Consider the following 19,420-nt stretch of genomic DNA (forward strand, 5'->3'; position numbering starts at 1 on the left):
GACAGCATCTGGTCCCATCACTTCATGGCAAATAGGTGGGGAAACAATGGAAATAGTGACAGACTTTATTTTTTTGGTCTCCAAAATCACTGCAGACGGTGACTACAGCCATGAAATTAAAAGACGCTTGCTCCTTGGAAGAAAAGCTATGACCAACCGAGACAGCATATTAAAAAGCAAAGACATTACATTACCAACAAAGGTCCATCTAGTCAAAGCTATGGTTTTTCCAGTAGTCATGTATGGATGTGAGAGTTGGACTATAAAGAAAGCTAAGCGCTGAAGAATTGATGCTTTTGAAGTGTGGTGTTGGAGAAGACTCTTGAGAGTCCCTTGGACTGCAAGGAGATCCAACCAGTCCATCCTAGAGGATATGAGTCCTGAATGTGCATTGGAAGGAGTGATGCTCAAGGTGAAAGTCCAATACTCTGGCCACCTGATGTGAAGAACCAGCTCATCGGAAAAGACCCTGATGCTGGGAAAGACTGAAGGGAGGAGGAGAAGGGGACGACAGAGGATGAGATGGTTAGATGGCATCACCCATGCAATGGACATGAGTTTGAGTAAGCTCCGGGAGCAGGTGATGGACAGGGAAGCCTGGCATGCTGCAGTCCATGGGGGTCGCAAAGAGTCAGACACGACTGAGCAACTGAACTGAATTGATCTGATTCAAAAAAGGATATGTTGAAAAAAGGATATTTTCCTCTATTTGTCTAAAATTCATTACTACTCCCAAATTTAAAAAAACAGTTTAGCACAGAATTAAGATCTGAAAATTCAGATGGAAAAGTTCCATTATTAAGCTTCCGTTTTAAGAGAGAAAAATTCCAGATAATGAACTGAGATTGTCCTAAAATGCATTTTTATAAGGGGAAGCAAAAGCATAGAAATTATTTCAATTTTGATTTGGACAGTTAACAGAATAAGACAAAGTGCAGGGAAATTCTTGTTTCACATGCTGCTTATTTCAAGTAATTCCAACTGACACTTCATAATGACTTATATAGATATGAGGATATTTGTTTCTCAGGGCACAACTCTGATATCAGAAGACTGAAGTTTGTTAAATGGTAACTTGGCAGCAAATAATCACACTCTGCATCAATCACAGGTTTAAACTACAAAAATACTCAACTACCACACTCACATATAATCAAACACAGGCAAGAAAAGAGGGTGGCCTGTGAACAGCTTCTTGGTAGAAGAAAGACTGTACACTTTCCTCTTAAATTCTCGAATCTTCTAGAAGAGCTTTTGGAACAAACTGGGGGATCTTCCACATAGCCATTCTCTCTTACTTTCCTGTACTTTCTTTCCAAGATGACAAAGAACAAATGTTTTGTTATCAGTTTTCTTGGTCCAGTGACTGTCCTGGACTCACCCTCTGCACTTCAGTTTGTCTAGAAAGCTACTCAAGTACTTGAGTGGCCATGCAGATGAAATCACTGCATTTCTGGGGACTGTTCCTCTTCTCAGAGTGCACAAAGGCACTCGGTCACTTTGCTAATGTTGAGGATGTGGTGTCTGTGAGGCTAAGATGTAGGACCATGTTTCTGCATGGGTCAATGCTTTAAGTATCCCAATGCCTGACATACAGGAGGTATTTGATAAATAAGTGGTGACTCTTCTTCATGGGTGAAGGATGGTATAATTGACTGGTGTAAAAGAATGTATCAGTTAGTTCAGGTGAATTCCACCTAAAACTTAAGAGTGAAAAAATCCAGTGCCCAAATGAAGTTATCATATTTGGCACTGTCACAGCCCTAAGTCAGCAATAAGGAACAGTTCTTAGGAAACTGGTACACTGGGAAATGAGTCGCCTTTTAGGACCCACTTACCCTATGGGCTGAATCCTGGAGAAACAGCCATGCTGGACATTTCTGCAGAGTCTGCCAGTTTCCTGCCCCACTGATCTGATCTCAGCCTGAAGTTCCCTGGGCTTAAGCCTCAGACCAGCTTTTGACAGCTGTGGAACACAGCAAGAATTAGACCCAGCTGTCTGAACAGTTCCTAAGAACTGTCTGCTGTATTTCTAAAGTTCCAACTGGGAAAAGTTCAGGGGGTTCTGAGACTGGTGACACCAATTCTGTGAAAATGAGTTCATTTCCAGTTACATCAGTTGGCCTACCCTGCAGTTCCTAAGAACTTACTTTTTGATTCCCAAAATGGAATATTATAATCTGGGGTCCCTAAATTCTGGGAGCTAATGCCTGGTGATCTGAGGTGGAGCTGATGTAATAATAGTAGAAATAAAGTGCACAATAAGTGTAATGTGCTTGAATCATCCCAAAACCATCCCGTACATCCTGGTCCATGGAAAAACTGTCTTCCAAAAGACTGGTCCCTTGTGCCAAAAAGGTTGGGGACAGCTGTAATTTAAGTGTTCCTCTGGCCCTCCTATCATTTCACTTAACCCCAGACAATCTGTGGGCCCTGCACCTCATCTCTGTATCATATTTAAACATCCAAATGCCATATCCACACAAATACCATAAACACACTTATTTTCATATATCTGTTTCTTCTTGTCATATACAAAATTCTCAGCATTTTTGGATTAACCACTGGAAAACTTAGGCTAAGAAGATGAAGAAGAACAATGAGACATGCTCCCTCAGTGACATGGCAGGTTCTTGACTGTCTGAGCCACCAGAGAAGCCCCTAACTTTCATAGCATGTCAAATTACAGCAAGACTTTTGTCATTAAACTTAGGTATTTACACTTTTTAGAAAGGGGGAACATCTACTTACTGTGCTTCTTCAGAAGACTCTTGTTTTATTTTTAATGTTCTCTTTGTGACAGGTATTTCATCTGAAAAACAGAGATTTTGGAAACATTATATTTTCCTAAGTGGTGACATGTATTTATGTAGATGAGTAGCTGTAAGTTTACTGTTTGTTCCATACTTTCCAATGCGAGAACTTAATTCTAGTGTCAAACACTGTCCAATGCCAGATTTATAGATGTAACTCATATATAATGAGATGCATACATTTATATGCAAGATCAGAAACCAGCTCTATGAGTATAAAGTTCTTCAAGGTCACTAGTAGATTTCTAGCTAGGAGCTTAAAGCTTAATTTCATGGCAAACATGATTTTTAAAGGAATGAGAATGAAAATAATTGTTTTATTTAGATTTTCTATGTAGGTTTTATAGAGCAATTATTCTCCCCCAGCCCAGTATCAGGATCAATGTGCTCTACATGTTATTTTTGTCCCAAAGGTTTGGGTGGCTTAACTCTCTTCAGCAAAACCAGAGTTATAGGATGCCAAAGTAATTTAGACCTTAGAACTGTTTTGAAATTAAGAGGCAGTGATCACTTAGCATCTGCCCTTTTTTCCTTCCAGCAATCAATTCTCTTACATAGTGTTAGTCTTACAGTTTTATAACCACTTTCTTTGCTCCTTCTCTCTTTCAATATTTAAGATTTTTTTTTTTTTTTTAGGAAAAGCATTTGAAAGAAATATTGGGTTGGTCAAAAAGTTCTTTCGGGTTTTCCACACCATTTTATGAAATAATCCGAATGCATATTTTGGCCAACTCAATATTAGCATTTAATCCTTTTTCTTTTGAATTAGCATTTCTCTGTCATAGGAGGATCTGTAAAACAGTGCCCGTGGCCTTTTGTCTTAAGCTGGGGAGGCATATTTATAGAGCCAGTTCTACTTATCCTTCCTTGGGGGCTGCCCGAGTGCATCACTAGAGAGTAAGAACATTCACTTACAAGTGAGCACTCATTACACAACTTGCTACGAATGTACAAAGGCTGCAGCAGACACTTGATTAGTACTGGCAAGTTATGAAAACTAAAACCTGAACATTTATTGCAAAAAACAAAAACAAAACCACCCAACTACATATATATATATATATATACACCCTCTTAATTAGTCCATACAAATTTAGATTTGATGGCCAGGAGTTTTATTTTCCATTTTTAATGTGAAGATAGTGAATAAATCATTCCACCTATTGTTGGGATGGGAGCCTTTATGAAGTTGGAAGGAGTATGATCCCTGATAAAGTTCAATTATCAGCTCCTTTCAAACCAAGGCTTTCCTTCATTTATGGTTCACCCTGAAGCCTGGAAAGGGACCTTTGCCAAATTACAAACGGGGGTGGGGGAAAAGTTCTGGGGATAAAAAAAGGAAATGACAGTTATATCTATACCCGTTGAGCCAGGAGTCAATAACTCTTAGCAGTCATCTTAGAACAAAGAGGTGCAGGATATTTTTAATTGCATAGCTTGTCACTGAGCTTCCCTGTGCAGCCCAGAATTAGGAATTCTTGTGTGTCTTTAGGGATTTTGTGGAATTCAAGGCACCAAGCACCAGCTGGCAGTTTAAGGCTAATTGAAGGCTACCCAAACTGCCCCAGACAGACACTGGCTCTGTGTGTTGGGCTACCAGTGGGAACGGTAAAAGAAGGTGTTACAGATATGAAACACCCGAGCACAAGTGAAGATATGTACAGACACACACACACGCACCGCAGGTATCAGACGCCAGCTTTCTTACCCAATTCCTGATCTGTGGGGTAGCCATGGAGCTCCTGACTGTGGTTTCCCCAGTCCTCCTGTGAATACTCCTCCATAGTGCTGCCATCTGACTCCAGCTCCTGGTACAAGCCACTACTGTTAATAAGTACAGGCTGGCAGGGCTGAGCATCCCATCCTCCCTGACCAAACACCTGTTCCAACTGTTCAAATGTGTAACTGCTCTTTCTTTTCCCAACACCATGTTCTTTCACCCGACTGTAACACCTGCGAAGGGTCTAAGACACAAAGTCTTTTGTTATTCCTTTAAAGCTGTACTTCCTCTTCCAGGTACGGACCACAGATATTAATTACTATTAGACAGACACGGACAGACAAACACAGACACATTGTTACAGGAATGCTAGATTTTAAATTCATTATTATATTAGAAAAAAAAAAAAGACTAATTTAGCATTTACTCAAACATGTTATAATTCAAACAATTATTTTGCAATTAATTATCCATTAAACAACAAGAAACATTAAAACATTATTGCATGTATCCCATACACATATTTTTATACCCCCCACCCCCATTTTAAAAGAATAAGAAAAAAAAAGAAAACAAGAAATACCAGCCAGCCAATAGGATGCACACCTGCCACAGAAAAGAAAGAGCTGCTGTTGTGCCCAGAATTTGGAAAAAGTGAGGGGAGGGAGGACAGAAAGAAGACTTTCCCAAAGCAAAGAATGTACCCTTCCTTACTCTCGATTAAGAAGGAATATAGGGTAAAAACAATTGCCTAAATGAATTAGCTAGTAAAACAAATTACTTACATAGTCCATACTCCTTACTAACTCACTCTGTCTTTGGGGCAGTTGCTAGAATCGAATTTAAAAGAGATCAAATCAATAACACTACAGATGCTCAGTCTCAAACATCAATCATCAAGAAACAACAAGACACAACAATACCAACATCTAACAATTAACCAATGATAATACTAGCCTATTCTACCAACTCAAACTGCCAGCCAAACACCAACAGATGAAGCCAATCATTTCTTTTGGGGTGGGGTCACAGAAAGTGAGGTAGAAGGGTGTTATTTCACTTCTTTTTCTCTTTGTGGTACACAGGGAACAACATATCCTTATGCAAGTCCACAGATAAAACCTTTATAATTTTATTACCTTGCACAACCCTTCAACCTGCTTCATGGTCTTCTAATGCATATTTCTGATAATTAACCCAGTTTCCTTGGTTTAATGGTATGTCTTATGCTAGCTTACATGATATTTCAAAAGATAAATCAAGGATTTAGTCCCAGGCCTTGCGCCTCAGTTCCAAATTTAGTTTAATTATATTCATTCTCTGTCCCGTCTCTACCTCCTTTTGCTCCTTCTAATCTCTTTTCTACTTTACTGGGTTTTACTCTTGAGAATTTTCACAGCCAACAAGACTCTTTTTCTCCAAGTGCTTTTGAACTCAACTGTGCCAAACCAGCTTACCTTAGATTTAATTTACACACATCAGCCAGACTGTAAATTTCTCCTGAATGTGAGATGACTTTCCATAAGCTAATACTGCACCTACTCTCGCCAAAATAAAACAACTCTGAATAATCTTTATGGAGCCTCCTCGAAAGTTCAGTACTGTTAAATCTCAGTTGACAAACTACAGGAAGACACTCTGTCAAACACTGCAGATCTCTCCCTTGAGGCCAGAAATCCAGACGGGCAAAGGGAATAATAAACACAAAACATACATGACAATCGTCCTCCGACACAGAGCAGCAATTAAGAGTCGTCCATCCTGAAACCAGCCAGCCTGCCCCCTGCATAAGCACCTGCCTTACTCTCCCTTTCTGGAGATTTCTTTTGGTGCCCAAAAGGACGCCTTAAAGAAGTGAGGTTTCTGATCATACACTCTTTAATAAAAAGTGTTTCTTCTTCCTCTTTGTAAAGGATATTTACAAGTACATAATACATAACTTTCTGGAACAAATCGGAAATGAACCTGAGAAATGTGTCATAGGCAACTCTTCAAATGGGAGAGGACAAATGCCTCCAGCTGACTTCACGTGACTTTCTATACCCCATTACCCGGCACCCTCTGCCCTCCTTGCCGGGACTGGAATTTGAATTGCAAACATCTCCTGCCAACTTATTTTTATCTCACAATGTCTACTTTCTGCCTCCAGGAACACCCCAACCGCACTTTTCAGCTCCTCCAAGGACCGTAAATGGAGAGTCCCAGCCTTGTCCCTCTCACCCTTCCAAGGCCATAAATGGAGATGGAAACCACACCACTCAGTGCTCACTATTTGCTGGCTGCCTGGAGCACAGCGCTCCTCACACAAAGAACCCCGACGGATCTGCCACTGAGGGTCATTTCGGAAGTCAGGGAGTGAAATTAACACTCCTCTGAAGGAACGTGCCACACTTAGACGTGACCAAGGCGTGAGCAAAGCGACCGATCTTTGACACTACATTTGGTGGGAAACTACAGAGAAGATTTACTTTCTTTGAAACCATCAAATCGAGCTTAACATTTCACTTCTTCTGTGTATGAATAAGGAAACCAGCAGTATTTAAGGGTTCCAGATACGGAAGAAGAGTCAGATGATATATTTTATATTCCATCCAAAAGAAAAAGTCTAACAGATCCTGTCACCTCTTACTTTGCAGTGTAATTTTGAAATACACTTTAGTAGTGTAATATGCTGAAATGTAAAATATCTATTAGGTGTCTGAATGAAAAATGTTTGGTGACATCTAAATCTATAAGATGGGAATTTGATGTATTGAAACAATGTTAAAAAGATTTCCAACTCTCTGGAGACATAAATACACAAAAGAGGTACCTTCTGGGTTCAGTAAAGACCACAGATCCAAGTAGAGGCTATTTAAAAAGCATATATCAACTGAGATAGAAAACAAAGTGAAATATCAGCTTAACTGCTACTCTAACAAACACTGGGATTTAGATAAGCTAGAGGGACTTTAGAAATGGAGAGAAAGGACATATGGAAGCCTTCCAATTCTTACCATCCATAATAAACCAGAAAAGGTTACACTTTCCACACTCTAAATGATTAACCAAAGCACAAAATTAAGCGATTGTATGTCTGTATCAACAGTCCTCAATAAACCAACTAAACATCTACCGTACATCTTAGATTAGATAATGCTATGGTATCTAGGACAAGCGAAGTCTTGCCTCCCATTTTGGAAAGCTGTACCAAGCCCAACAAGAACCTCAATTCAGCTTCCTTCGAGAACCATTTCCTGTTCTACACAGAAACCTTGTTTCCCTTCCTTTCTTCCTTTATCTCACCCATCTTACAAATTTATAGTCACTTGGCTCTAGCGTTTTTCAAAAAATTAAGACCTCAGAGAGGAAAGAATTTGCTTAAAATTATTAAAGACTATTCTATTCACAGTGAAGAAGAAGAACACTTCCCTTATTGTTAGAAATGTCCCTGGTAAATCTCTATTATTGTCTCCCCCAGGCTTTATTGAGGTAATACTATATCCTGAGTGAAGTCACATGGATAGAAGTCAAGAAAACCTGGATGGAAGAACTAAAACAACTTGACCAGGTGGTCAGATCAGAGAAATCCAAAGGTATCTGATTCAGAAGAACTGCCAAGTGAATGCTTGATAAATCCACCATGCCAAGGGTTCAACGACTACCAGAGAAAAAGAACCAGAGAGAAGTAAGAGATGTCCCATTACCAAAGCAGGAAGAAAAAATCAGATGGCTGACAACTGACAATTCATAGACAGAGGGAAGGTTTTGCCAAAGTTTAAGATTACAGGGAGAGGAAGTGAGAGAATAAAAGATGACATTCATTGTGGGTGAATGTAAGGGGAGTCTGGGGGGTGGGGAGCGGGGCAGGTAAACAAAGGCAGGAGCTTTAAGATTGGCAGGATTGGGGGTTTAACGGCAGCAATGCAGAGAGAGACCCAGGGTTACAGTACACGTAACATTAAATACAGTGCACGATGCAGCTATCTTGCCAAATAAGTAAATCCAGTATTGGGTGGTATAAGCAGAGGAATCACATGTAAGCTATGGAGGTGGCTCTTCCTCTCTATTCAGCACCGGTGAGGCCACAGCTGGAACACAGCATTCAGTTCTGGGCATCGAACCAGCTACAAGAGAGGGAAATTGCAGAGTTCAGAAAAGGGCAAATAAAATAATGAAAGGCTTGGAAAATAAGATCTTTAAGTAGGGCCAGTGGTTTCATCAAAGCCCTTCCTGACATTATATAAGCTACTCTGGGGGGTCAAAAAATAAGGCTTCTTTTTATTTCAGTGTCCTCCAATTCCTCCTTTGGCTTTCAGGAAGGGGGAAGAATAGAACTCTTCCCTGGTATGGCAGAGCAGGAAGCAAGCTCAATAAATTACATGGGCATACGCCACCTAATTCTGCTACTGGCTCCATCATTTTCTCAAAATGTGCCCCATTTCATACAATCATAAAATCATCACCATGACAAAATCACTGTTCTAACAGAACTGTCTGTAACTGGAACAGGGTCTATAACAGGGAGGAATAGAGATAAGGCATAATCGCCACATAATGTTTTGTTTAGAAAACACTGGCATGATCAGTCTAAGATGTCAGATGAAAAATAGTCAAATTGCAGGGAGGACAGCTTAGTTATAACAGCAGGAAACAATGTTATAAGAAAAAAACAAGCAGTGAAACAGATTTTCAAACGTGGTTGTCAAATTAGCCATACTAGAAATGGCTTACAGTTTATCTTAACCCTCTGCCAACTAATATGATAAATTTAAGCCTCTTTAACCCAAATGATTAAATAAAGGATACACTTACTTGAAAACAAACTCTTAAAAATCACATACTATATTTCCATAAGCAGTAGCGGAAATTACACTAGGTGCAAATCTCTAGCAATTGTTTATAAAAAGTGCTAAAAACAATACTTTGGCCTAAGCCCACGTGTACTGTAAAGCAAAAGAAACAGACCTATCATCTTTTAAACTAAAGCTGCTGCTTTACTGTGTTACAATCAGTTGCTCTTAGTTAATTGAGGCAACAGAACAATACTGAGTTTATTTCAATATTTCTAAGAAAGACTCAGAATTTCTTAAATTAGTTTGATTTTCTTACTGTGAGCACAAAGGCAGTGGGGGGAAGCTTGAAATGGCAGACAACTGTAAAAACATTTTTGCACACAGTAAAAGGAATATTAAGAATATAGCATAAATTTATATATATATGTATGTATATATAGACAGAGTTATAACTAATGATGAGGAAATCAGTTAAAGCAAAATCCATCTAAGGTCAGTGTAATTTTTACTGTCTATTTTCTTAGGTTTTCTGTACGTTAAAATTTGGCAAAATGACTTGCCAATCACCTAATCCTTCAAACCAAACTAAGTCATTTAAAACCAAACCAATCAACCAAAAAACGCAGAAAAGAAAACCAAAAAACACAACAGCACTTGTTTCACACTCCCCAGTTCTTAGCACTATAGAAGATCTGACAAGTGAGAAATCTATTCTCAAGATGCCCTTTTCCTCTCTAGAGCAGAGGTGCTTTTTTGGGTCCTGGATCCCCTCCTCAGAAGACCTGTACAAAACTGTTCTATACAACGTCAAGGGGCACATGGACTCCCTCAAGAGCTCACACAAGAACCTGGGGTTAAGAAACTCTGCTCTATGCCACATGGGTTTTTTTCTTCCACAAAAGAATATATAACATATTAGTCAGAAATCCTAAAATAAGGTAGACTTAGTCTATGTTTTACGTTTTACAGAAGAGGCTGAAGACTGGGACCAATTCAAATACAATTTCTCCAGCTTCCTCAGCATCCTACTCATTTAGATAAAGCAGCCTATTTTCTTTAAGAGGTAAATTAGCAAAATTGCCTTTTCTTGAAAGAAACAATTTCTATAGGTAAAAGCATACAAAGGAATCAACTTACTCTTCACAAAAATACAGCACTTTTTTCCTACCTACTGGGAAAGAAATGTTTTTCTGTAGTGGCAATGAAACAGTAATAAATGATTCATAAGTTATGTTATCTGTTCCAGCCCTATCATAAAGTACTTGATCATTCATTATCTGATTAACTTATCAACTGAGATTCTAGGTAAATCACCTAAGGTAACCACTTAGACCAGGGAAATTTACACACCTAGGAAAAAGTATAGGAACGTTAAGTCTTGACTGCCTTCCTTAGAGGACAACAGCTAAGCCTTAACATCTCCCCACTTTAATAGCCTAAAGGGACTCCAAGGAATAGGCAGTGTCTACAGGAACTCAATCCTTAACTCCATGGGATCAAAGCTGATCTGTTATTCCACTGAAACCATCATGGTCAGCAATGCCTTCCTAATTACTAAGAACAATGGTCCTCAAACTTCGTCCTTAACTCATCTGACTTTCTTGCGGTACTTGATACTATTCGGTACCTATCCCTGTCACTACTCTTGCCAAGTGCCTCTTCTGTAAAATCGCCTGTAATATAATGATTGACAGAGAGTGGGTGGGGCTGCCCAAGGTTCTGAGAGAAAACCAGGTTCCAACTTCCAAAACATTACAGAAGTTCTGAATGGAAAAGAACTCAAGATCATCTAGTCCAACTTTCTCATTTAACAAATGAGCCAAGGCCCCAAGACAAGTGTTCCTTCAGAAGGGATCTGGCATGTAAAAATTACCAAATGACACTCTAAAATGTTACTGGATCCTAAAAAAGCTATTTCGCTATATTGTAAACTCAAAGGAGCAAAGGCTGTCTGCCTTGTTCCCTGTTTCCTGAAGCCCAGAATAGTGTCTGTCATGTAAGGATTGTTCAATATATGTTTATTAAACAAATTAAGGTAATTTTAAAGTATTAAATCACTTGCAAGAAGGTGGAAATCTTCTTAGCAAAGAAAATGGGGAAATTCACTGTATAACCATACAATGCATTAAATGTATTAACGTCAATAAATCCAAGGTAGGTAGGAGTCCTAAAACCTTTTGAAAAGAGCAGGAGTGGCAAAAGGTATAAAACACAGATACCGCTATAATTAGCACAGCAAATTAATTTCTTTGTAATACAGGAGGACTAACTGCAGAGGGCAAGGCTATTTCAAAATATCTACCATTCCTATTACACTTTTCTTTGGTCGGGGATGGGGGGTGGTGGGGCAGGATGGATTGCCTGCCAAATACAGCTCTGTACACCCCGTCCAAATTTTATTATTTCTTATGCCTTACAAATTAAATAGTGAAGAATATTCTTTGACAGTAGTTCAGTTAAAGATACAAAAGGAAAAAAGACTTGATTGCTTCCTGGATTTTATCAGGGCCAAACACAAGAATGACCACCAGAAACCAAGAGTTCTTACCTCTCTAGTGCCTCAGTCTGTGGGGAACTGTCCAGGATCGAGTTCTATCAGCTGCACTTCATCCCAAATCTGGCTATCAGTGACTCACTTTTGTGTCTATACCTGATCAGTGTGTCTTTATGAGGGAGAAATTCTTGCATAGAACAAATCATTCAGGAAATTTTCTCAGTGAGTATTCTAAGCTTTCTAGCTTCCTCCATGCTAGCAGCTGAGGGTCTTACCCATTCCGAGTAAGAAGAAAAAAGCCCTCGAGGAAGGAGGACAATACTAATTGTCAAAATTAAACATCTTCCATTGCTCAAGGAACTAAATTCATATGGCCATAAAGCTTTTAACTCTACACTGTCTATAAATCATACAGATACTCATACAAAATCTCATCTTGGCCACAATACTAGATAAACCATACCTAGTCTGCATGGTCAGGTTTAAGGGCGTCTTTGGGATACAAGAGTCTTTCTAGATATGGAATCCTCAAGGGTTTCTCTATTTAAGACAAGCAAAAAAAAACAAACTAGAGTTTACTGAACTACTTAATTATTTCAGATGTAGGCAGCAGGCAGGAGGTCATCAAACCCAGTCAGATAACACTATGTATCTAGAACTTCCCCCACCCCACCCCCCACTTGAAAGAGGAAAAAATCAGTTGTTTCAAAAAGCACTGACTTGGAGGAGAGGTTATTTTCATCTGACCTCCTATATCAGCGCTGACGTTGCTACATTAGCATCTCTGTTGAATCTTTTCTCAGTACTTCACATCCCAGGGCACCACCTAAAAGCAGTATTTGGATGATGTTAAAGTGGTAGCTTTTATTAGTATGTGATAACTAAAAACACATTCAAAGAGAATTATCTAAAATCTCTCTCGGATAGCAGTGAGAGCCATTCATCTTTAAAGTCCTCTCTCATACAAACATCCTGCATTAAACACTGACAGCTCCATAACCAACAGTGTCTAAAAGTTAAGCATGACACACGCACATGTGTACACGTGTTCCGAACATCCTCAGAGCATCATCCTTACAATACTGTACTGCTTCCCAAACACAGAGGTACTTTCTTCGATCCATGAGACCAATGTTTAGGCAGACCAGGCTCCCCTCTGAAAAAGGCCACTTGATCTGTTTCATAGGGTGACCATGTGATTCTCAATTTTGTAGTTATCTTCTTACTGAATACTACCATCTATGATGCAAAGATAACTTACAATAGTTTTTTTTTTTTTTTTCCACTAGTAAATTTTAGGTATTTGGTTGTGAAAAAAATAATAATTTGGACATCAAGATAAAATCACCTAAATAGTAAGATTAGAAGTCCTCCTGGGTACAAGCATTAGATTAAGATTCAGTTTGACTATTAAAACCTGGTAAATTTTAAGTTATTTCAAAAGGGTTTTTCTTTCTGCATTTACAGGGTATAAGCTATAGGTCCCAAATGCAGGAAAATAATACATTTTCATATCTTGACACATAAACTTTCTATGAAAAATCTGAAAATAAGCCTGCTTTAAGTTTGTGCACCTGTCTTTGAGCAACCTCAACTTACTGAGAAAGTTGTTACAAACTCAGAAAATCTACCCTAACACTTTTCATAGCTCAGTTGGTAGCATTTTTATATTTTATTCTTACCTTTATGAGGACTGCTAAAAGGAATTACTGTATGAAAAAAAAGTCTGTACCTTCTACAAAAATCAGACATTTTCCATAGGTGGCTCAATGTCCCATGCAATGAAACTAAACCATAACTAAAATTTTCTCAGTTCCTACCGTGTGCTGAGAATTGGGGTCAGCAGTTTATATTTATTATTTCTAATTTCTACAATGATGCTAAAAGAGAGGGTCCCAGGAAAGAGGCACTGAGGAGGCTCTTCAGAACAGCATTTGTGAGCACAGGATGGGGAAGAGAGAGGTGAAGCAACTCACGGCTGCTGCAGAGGTCTTGGTTAATCCTAAAGTGAGGTATGGAATATGAGTAATACTTTAGAACTCCCTTAAGGCAAGGCGGCTGGACTTTTGAATTTCAGCACTGACCAGTCACTGAGACCCGGCTGCCAGTGGAGAGGGAGCCTAGCCATGGACAACCAGACATTCCTGGGAGGATTCCTTCAGGAGGATTCCTGAAGCCATCACCACTCAGGCAGCTGGTGGGGACACACCAGTGTCTCACCCCCGGGGGAGGGGTCCGGGCAATGTATTACATATACACAGAAGATGCGTCATGCTGCCCTATTTAACAGAAAAGAGAATGAAGAGAAAGGTAAGAGCTTATCCAAGGCCGCTATCAGAGTGTCCTTAATGAAAATTCATCTTAGGCTTCAGAACGAGGACTTTGTGTGCTTCTCTTCTGCAGACAATGAAAAGTACAGAAAATCACTGTATTTTCCCATAGTTGCCGGGAAGTTCATAGCTCATTTTCATATTTAGCTGAAGTAACCACATTTACCTGGGTTACTGCTATACTCCCTGCACTCTCTTGATTTCTCACTTCTTGAGTCTATTTTGAGCTTTCTTCATCTGCATAGTCTTTTTGTACATTTATATCACGCATTATGAAACAGTCCATCTCACCCTCATCACCTCTGAGAAGAGCACCCAGTCGTTTACACATTAGGTGAACAACGGCAGGCATAAAGTAATGGTCACTCTGCGGTCTCCTTCAATAAGCCACATCCTTATCCACTTTTACTGTCAAAAAGATCATTCTACCCTGTAAATGTTTCTCCTTCTTTAACCTCAAACTTAATTTCTTGAAGAAGAGTTGGTAGTCCAATAAATACCATCACATAAAGGTCTGAATGAATGACTGAATGAGCTGTCTACAATAAAAGTCTTATTTATGTTTCAACACTTTGTTTTAAATTCTTGGGACTTTCAAATCAATGTTTCTCATTATGTTTATAATCTTAGGACACCATGAATTATCTGCAAGGATTTTTAAAATTTGTGTTTCCATTTCTATGACAAGGAACATATATGAGCCCTATGAGGTCCATCTGTGTGTTGCAGTGTGATTTTGGCATTTCTGGCATTTATGAATTTATGATTTCATTGTTGTCAAAATACTGTTTCAACTGTTAAATTTTAATAAAGGTGGACTGATAATTCACAATGGGGCAACACAATCAAGTGGTTAAAAGTGGAGAGTCAGACTTAGTCTAGCTTCACCACCCGCTAGCTCTGTGACATTAGAAAAATTAATCGCTCTGTACCTCAATTTCTCTATCTGTAAGGTGGAGCCGGTAACAGTCTCTCCATCATGAAGTAAAAGTGACAGCTGCTCAGTCGCGTCCAACTCTCCGTGACCCCATGGACTGTATCCCGACAGGCTTCTCTGTCCATGGGACTTCCCAGGCAAGAATACTGGAGTGTGTTGCCATTACCTCCATTATAGATTTGTGTTAAATAAAAAAAAATTCAAGTAGAGAATTTAAAACAGTGTTTGCTTAGTAGCTTGTACTCAGTAAATGTTAAATATTTGTTATTATTAAAGAATAGTCACACCACCTGGAAACCAAGGTGTCTTATGTGAAGGTTAGTTCAAGTAGAGAAAAAGTAGCAGTGAAGCTTTATCATTAAGCACATGATAAGAATAACAGACTCAAAAGGACCTTACTGTACTGATCAGTGTCAGAACCTTGTTTAGAAAAGCAAGTAACTTTCAGCTAAACAACATCACCCAATATAAAAGAATGCTCACTTCTTTATTAATACTTAAAGTGTTGTATCAAGGTTTGTTTGACAACATGTGAAATCTTTAAGTATTAATAAAAGGAGTTTATACCTAGATTTAGGTTTGTTACATATTAGGTAACATTGTTAAATGAATATGTTATTGCCCACACATTATTCAAGTTTCACCAACACCTGGCTGTGTCATCATAACTTCAACTTTTCGCTCATATTCATTCTTCTATGGCTAAAAGCCAATCATTTAGCCATTTTCAAAGGTTTATAGTCTGAGCAAGAATATGGTGACTAACACAGTGACATATAAACAAGGGAGGAAGAAAGGAATCCTCGCTACCCACCCAGAGTGAGGACTTAGCCTCACTCACTGGGCAACCTGTTTGCAAGAAGCAGGAGGCAGGCATGAATCAAGTAAGAAGCATGAATGACATGAATATATACTTCTGCAGAGTTCAATACAACAAAAAGCATGTAGATTTCTCATTTCTTCTTTGGTGCATGGAAATTTTGCATGTGTGCTCAGTCATGTCCGACTCTTTGCAACCCCATGGACTGTAACCCACCAGGCTTCTCTGTCCATGGGATTTTCCAGGCAAGAATATTGGAGTGGGCTGCCATTTCCTTCTCCAATGGAAATTTTACTGGAATTAAAATAAGCTTCACCACCACTTCTTGAAAAATAACATCTCACGGACTTGTAGATATGCTATCGTGAAGAAGTTAAACACTTTCCCTTGCTTTTTCCTCTCAGCTTTGTAATGTGGTTTATATAACTTATGTCAAAAATTATTTTATAGTGTTCTAAAACTGGCAAAACTCTGATTTCTCAAATCCAACTATTAACCATATTCCCTGATTTATACAAGACAGAAGGAACAGTATCCATTTCTGCTGAAGGCTGTGCCACCAGGACCAGCACAGATGTGCTCATTATCTAATGAGAGATGAATACCAGCAGCATGGCACTTCGCTGCTTGGAGGGGCAAAACTCAGTGACAACTGGACATATCACAATAGGAAGTCATAATATAAAAATCATGTATATCATTCTTAATAAAGCCAAAGCAAATGAATTTCTATTTCCTATGCATAATGGAAGGTTGAGAGCTCAAACCTTCTAAGGTCAATAAGGCTAATATAAAGGAATATCTTATTTGAGGGGTTTTCTGATTGTGGTAATAGTTTTGAATTAACATATTTAAAATATTCATATTGTTTTCGACTGGAATATAACCTCTTTGAAGGCAAGTGGGTTTGTTTTTGTTTTTTTCCCCAGTTTTATTCTTTTACGTATTCTTAGAACCTAAATCAAATATTTGGCACACAGAAGCGACTCAATATATATTTGCTAAAGGGATGAATGAATGATGGAAACTCCTTAAGATTGTACGTGGCAGTTGAGAGTTATAAGATCAAGGTACTTTCTGGCCTATCACACTCCTTTTTCTATATCATTAAGCAGCTCTATCCATTTAGAGAAAAGTATTTGTAAATTTTAAATAATAATGATAAGAGCAGGTTTTGGTAGATATGAACTTTATTCTGGTTTTATTAATTTCAAGTACAAACATAATTGACTTATTTGGATAAATGTAGTAATCTGAAGGTAGATAGTAGAGAAACAACATTGTGAGTTTCAAAAATTCAGGCTGTTACAACAAAGTCATCTTACACAGGCTGAGAAAACGCTACTAGAAAACAAATCTAGGTAAATAACTTCCATTCTATTTCATCACTTTATAATGAATGAAGTTATTATTTGGTAGCTCAAGAAATGTAATTTATGAATACAGCCAAGAACACATAAAAATAAGATGATGGCTGTTATTCCTAAAATGTCTGAGAATAAACACAGGTCTGTATTCTATTAGGAAATAACATCACACCCCACACACTAAGTGACAAAGTAACACTCATTTGATTAGTGCCAAGAAAAAAAGTATTTCCATTGGCTCTCAAGGACTCTCTCAACTACAAATAGGTTAAGAATTATACAGATTTAAATATACACCTTATTCCAGTATGCAGACATTTTTCAATTCTTCAGAACAATAGCGGGGAAGATTCCGCATAGATTACAAACCGCAGATAATTTGTAACATATGCAGCAAGGAGACACAGATTCATTGAGCATTCATTTTCAACACTGAAGGAAGTTTCTGCAATGGTAAATAGCAGGCAGAGCACACTGCATAAACCCCACAACAGAATTAAAATTACACAGTATCTAGTAGTCAATGGGCAATCCTAACAATTGACTATCTAAAAAATGTACTGGTATTCGTTTTTGAAACTCAAGAAGTTTTTTCTCCCTTTTTAAAAAAAAAAAAAAAAAAAATTTTGCAAACACGACACAGATACAAACCATCCAAAGTGTGTGTGTGTGTGTCGGGGGCGGGCGGCTGCTATTCTACTTCATCCTAGTGATGTGAGCATACTTCTGAGAGAATGCATGACAATTTACATTGAAATTTTAGATCTGAGTTTAGTTCTTGCCCTCTGGTAATGTTAGGAAAAAAGAAGGCAGGACCATCACTTAAGAAGCCTGGGGAGCAGATCAGAACCCAAGGGAATCTGTTTAACACAGACAGGACTGCCCTAAAGCAGTGTTTTATTTAGCTGGGTCTCATTGGGTTCTGGGCTCCCCTAGTGTCTCAGACAGTAATGAATCTGCCTGCAATGCAGGAGACCTGAGTTCAATCCCTGGGTCAGGAAGATCCCCTAAAGAAGGAAATGACAACCCAGTCCAACAGTCTTGCCTGGAGAATCCTGTAGACAGAGGAGCCTGGCAGGCTACAGCCCATTGGCTCACAAGAGTCAGACGTGACTGAATGACTAACACTTCCATTGGGTTTGAGAACCAAACCTAGGGAATTCCCTGGTGATCCAGTGATTAGGACTCTGCGCTCCCCTTGTAGGGAGAACTAAGACTCCCTGTCACGTAGCACAGCTTAAAAAAAAAAAAAAAGAACCAACTTAGAACTTAAAACTTAAGCAATCAAGTACTGTGATGACCTCTAAGGACTGCAATTACAATCCTCTGTGTACACTGGTAGACAAGTACACAGTGAGTTGTGTAGCCAGGTTAAGATCTAGCAAATCTAACTTTTCAGATTCTCCAAAACAGCTCCACTACTTTTGATTATGTCTGAAATCTGCTCTGTTCTCTCCCTTTTCACTGCCACTATTTCACCTCCTGCGTAGGTTTCTACAAGGAGCGTCTAAAAAATCTTAGTCCTTTAAGTCTCAGCCTTGCCAATTCATTTCCCACCTGCCAGCCAGTTCGAGAACCTAAGAGGCACCGTGCCACTACCCAGCTGAAAACTCTAATAAGTCAGAACAAAGTCCAAACTCCTTAGCCCATCCTCTGACCTCCTGTTTGTCTCCAGTCTGATTTCTTACCACTTCCCACCCCCTTTCACCTTTCCCTCAAGCCCTAGGTTCTAGGTCTCTAGAACTACACAGGATAAAACATTTCATGAGAATATCTGGGACATGACCTGTCCCAAATGAATGATGTTTCTGGAGTTTTGATACCTTGCGTCTAAAGTAGCACAATGACTGAAAAAACTAAATGTCACCTCATTCTCTTTTATTCCCCTTCTATCTAACTGCAGGTTCTGGCCCATTAGCAGGTTGGTAATCAATTTTAATGAGTTGTGGGCACATTTCTCAACACCCCACATGGGAGATGAAGGGATAACCATCCAGGGGAACAGGACCAGTTCTGATGCAGAGGATCTGGGGCGGTGAGAAGGTGGCTAGGGAGACAAGGGTGGATGGAGAGTTGCTACAGTTAGAGGGGACGGTGCAGGTAAGGGGTATTTGAGGACCCCAGTTCAGGGGAGGGGGACGAGCTGAGCCCTGGGCACAGAGCA

General features: G+C 39.1%; 1 protein-coding gene across 6 annotated transcripts in view; it reads right to left on the reverse strand.

The window, feature by feature from the left end:
- The window catches only part of MSANTD2 (Myb/SANT-like DNA-binding domain containing 2), a 31,180-nt gene that overhangs the window by 2,716 nt on the left and 9,044 nt on the right, over positions 1–19,420 (reverse strand). Inside the window, exons 1-4 of one of the 6 annotated variants that reach the window (XM_010829442.1) lie at positions 15,065–15,205; positions 12,550–12,628; positions 4,522–8,639; positions 2,752–2,812 (exon numbers count right to left, since the gene is read on the reverse strand). In XM_010829442.1, coding sequence (XP_010827744.1) covers positions 2,752–2,812; positions 4,522–4,597 — 137 coding nt within the window. In that variant the 5' untranslated portion in view covers positions 4,598–8,639; positions 12,550–12,628; positions 15,065–15,205. Of the gene's footprint in view, positions 1–2,751; positions 2,813–4,521; positions 8,640–12,549; positions 15,206–19,420 lie in introns of those variants that run through there. The other 5 variants (XM_010829446.1, XM_010829445.1, XM_010829444.1 and 2 more) reach the window with 5 other exon arrangements.

The sequence above is a fragment of the Bison bison genome, unplaced genomic scaffold (assembly GCF_000754665.1).
Source record: "Bison bison bison isolate TAMUID 2011002044 unplaced genomic scaffold, Bison_UMD1.0 scf7180017864506, whole genome shotgun sequence".
Lineage (NCBI taxonomy): Eukaryota > Metazoa > Chordata > Mammalia > Artiodactyla > Bovidae > Bison > Bison bison.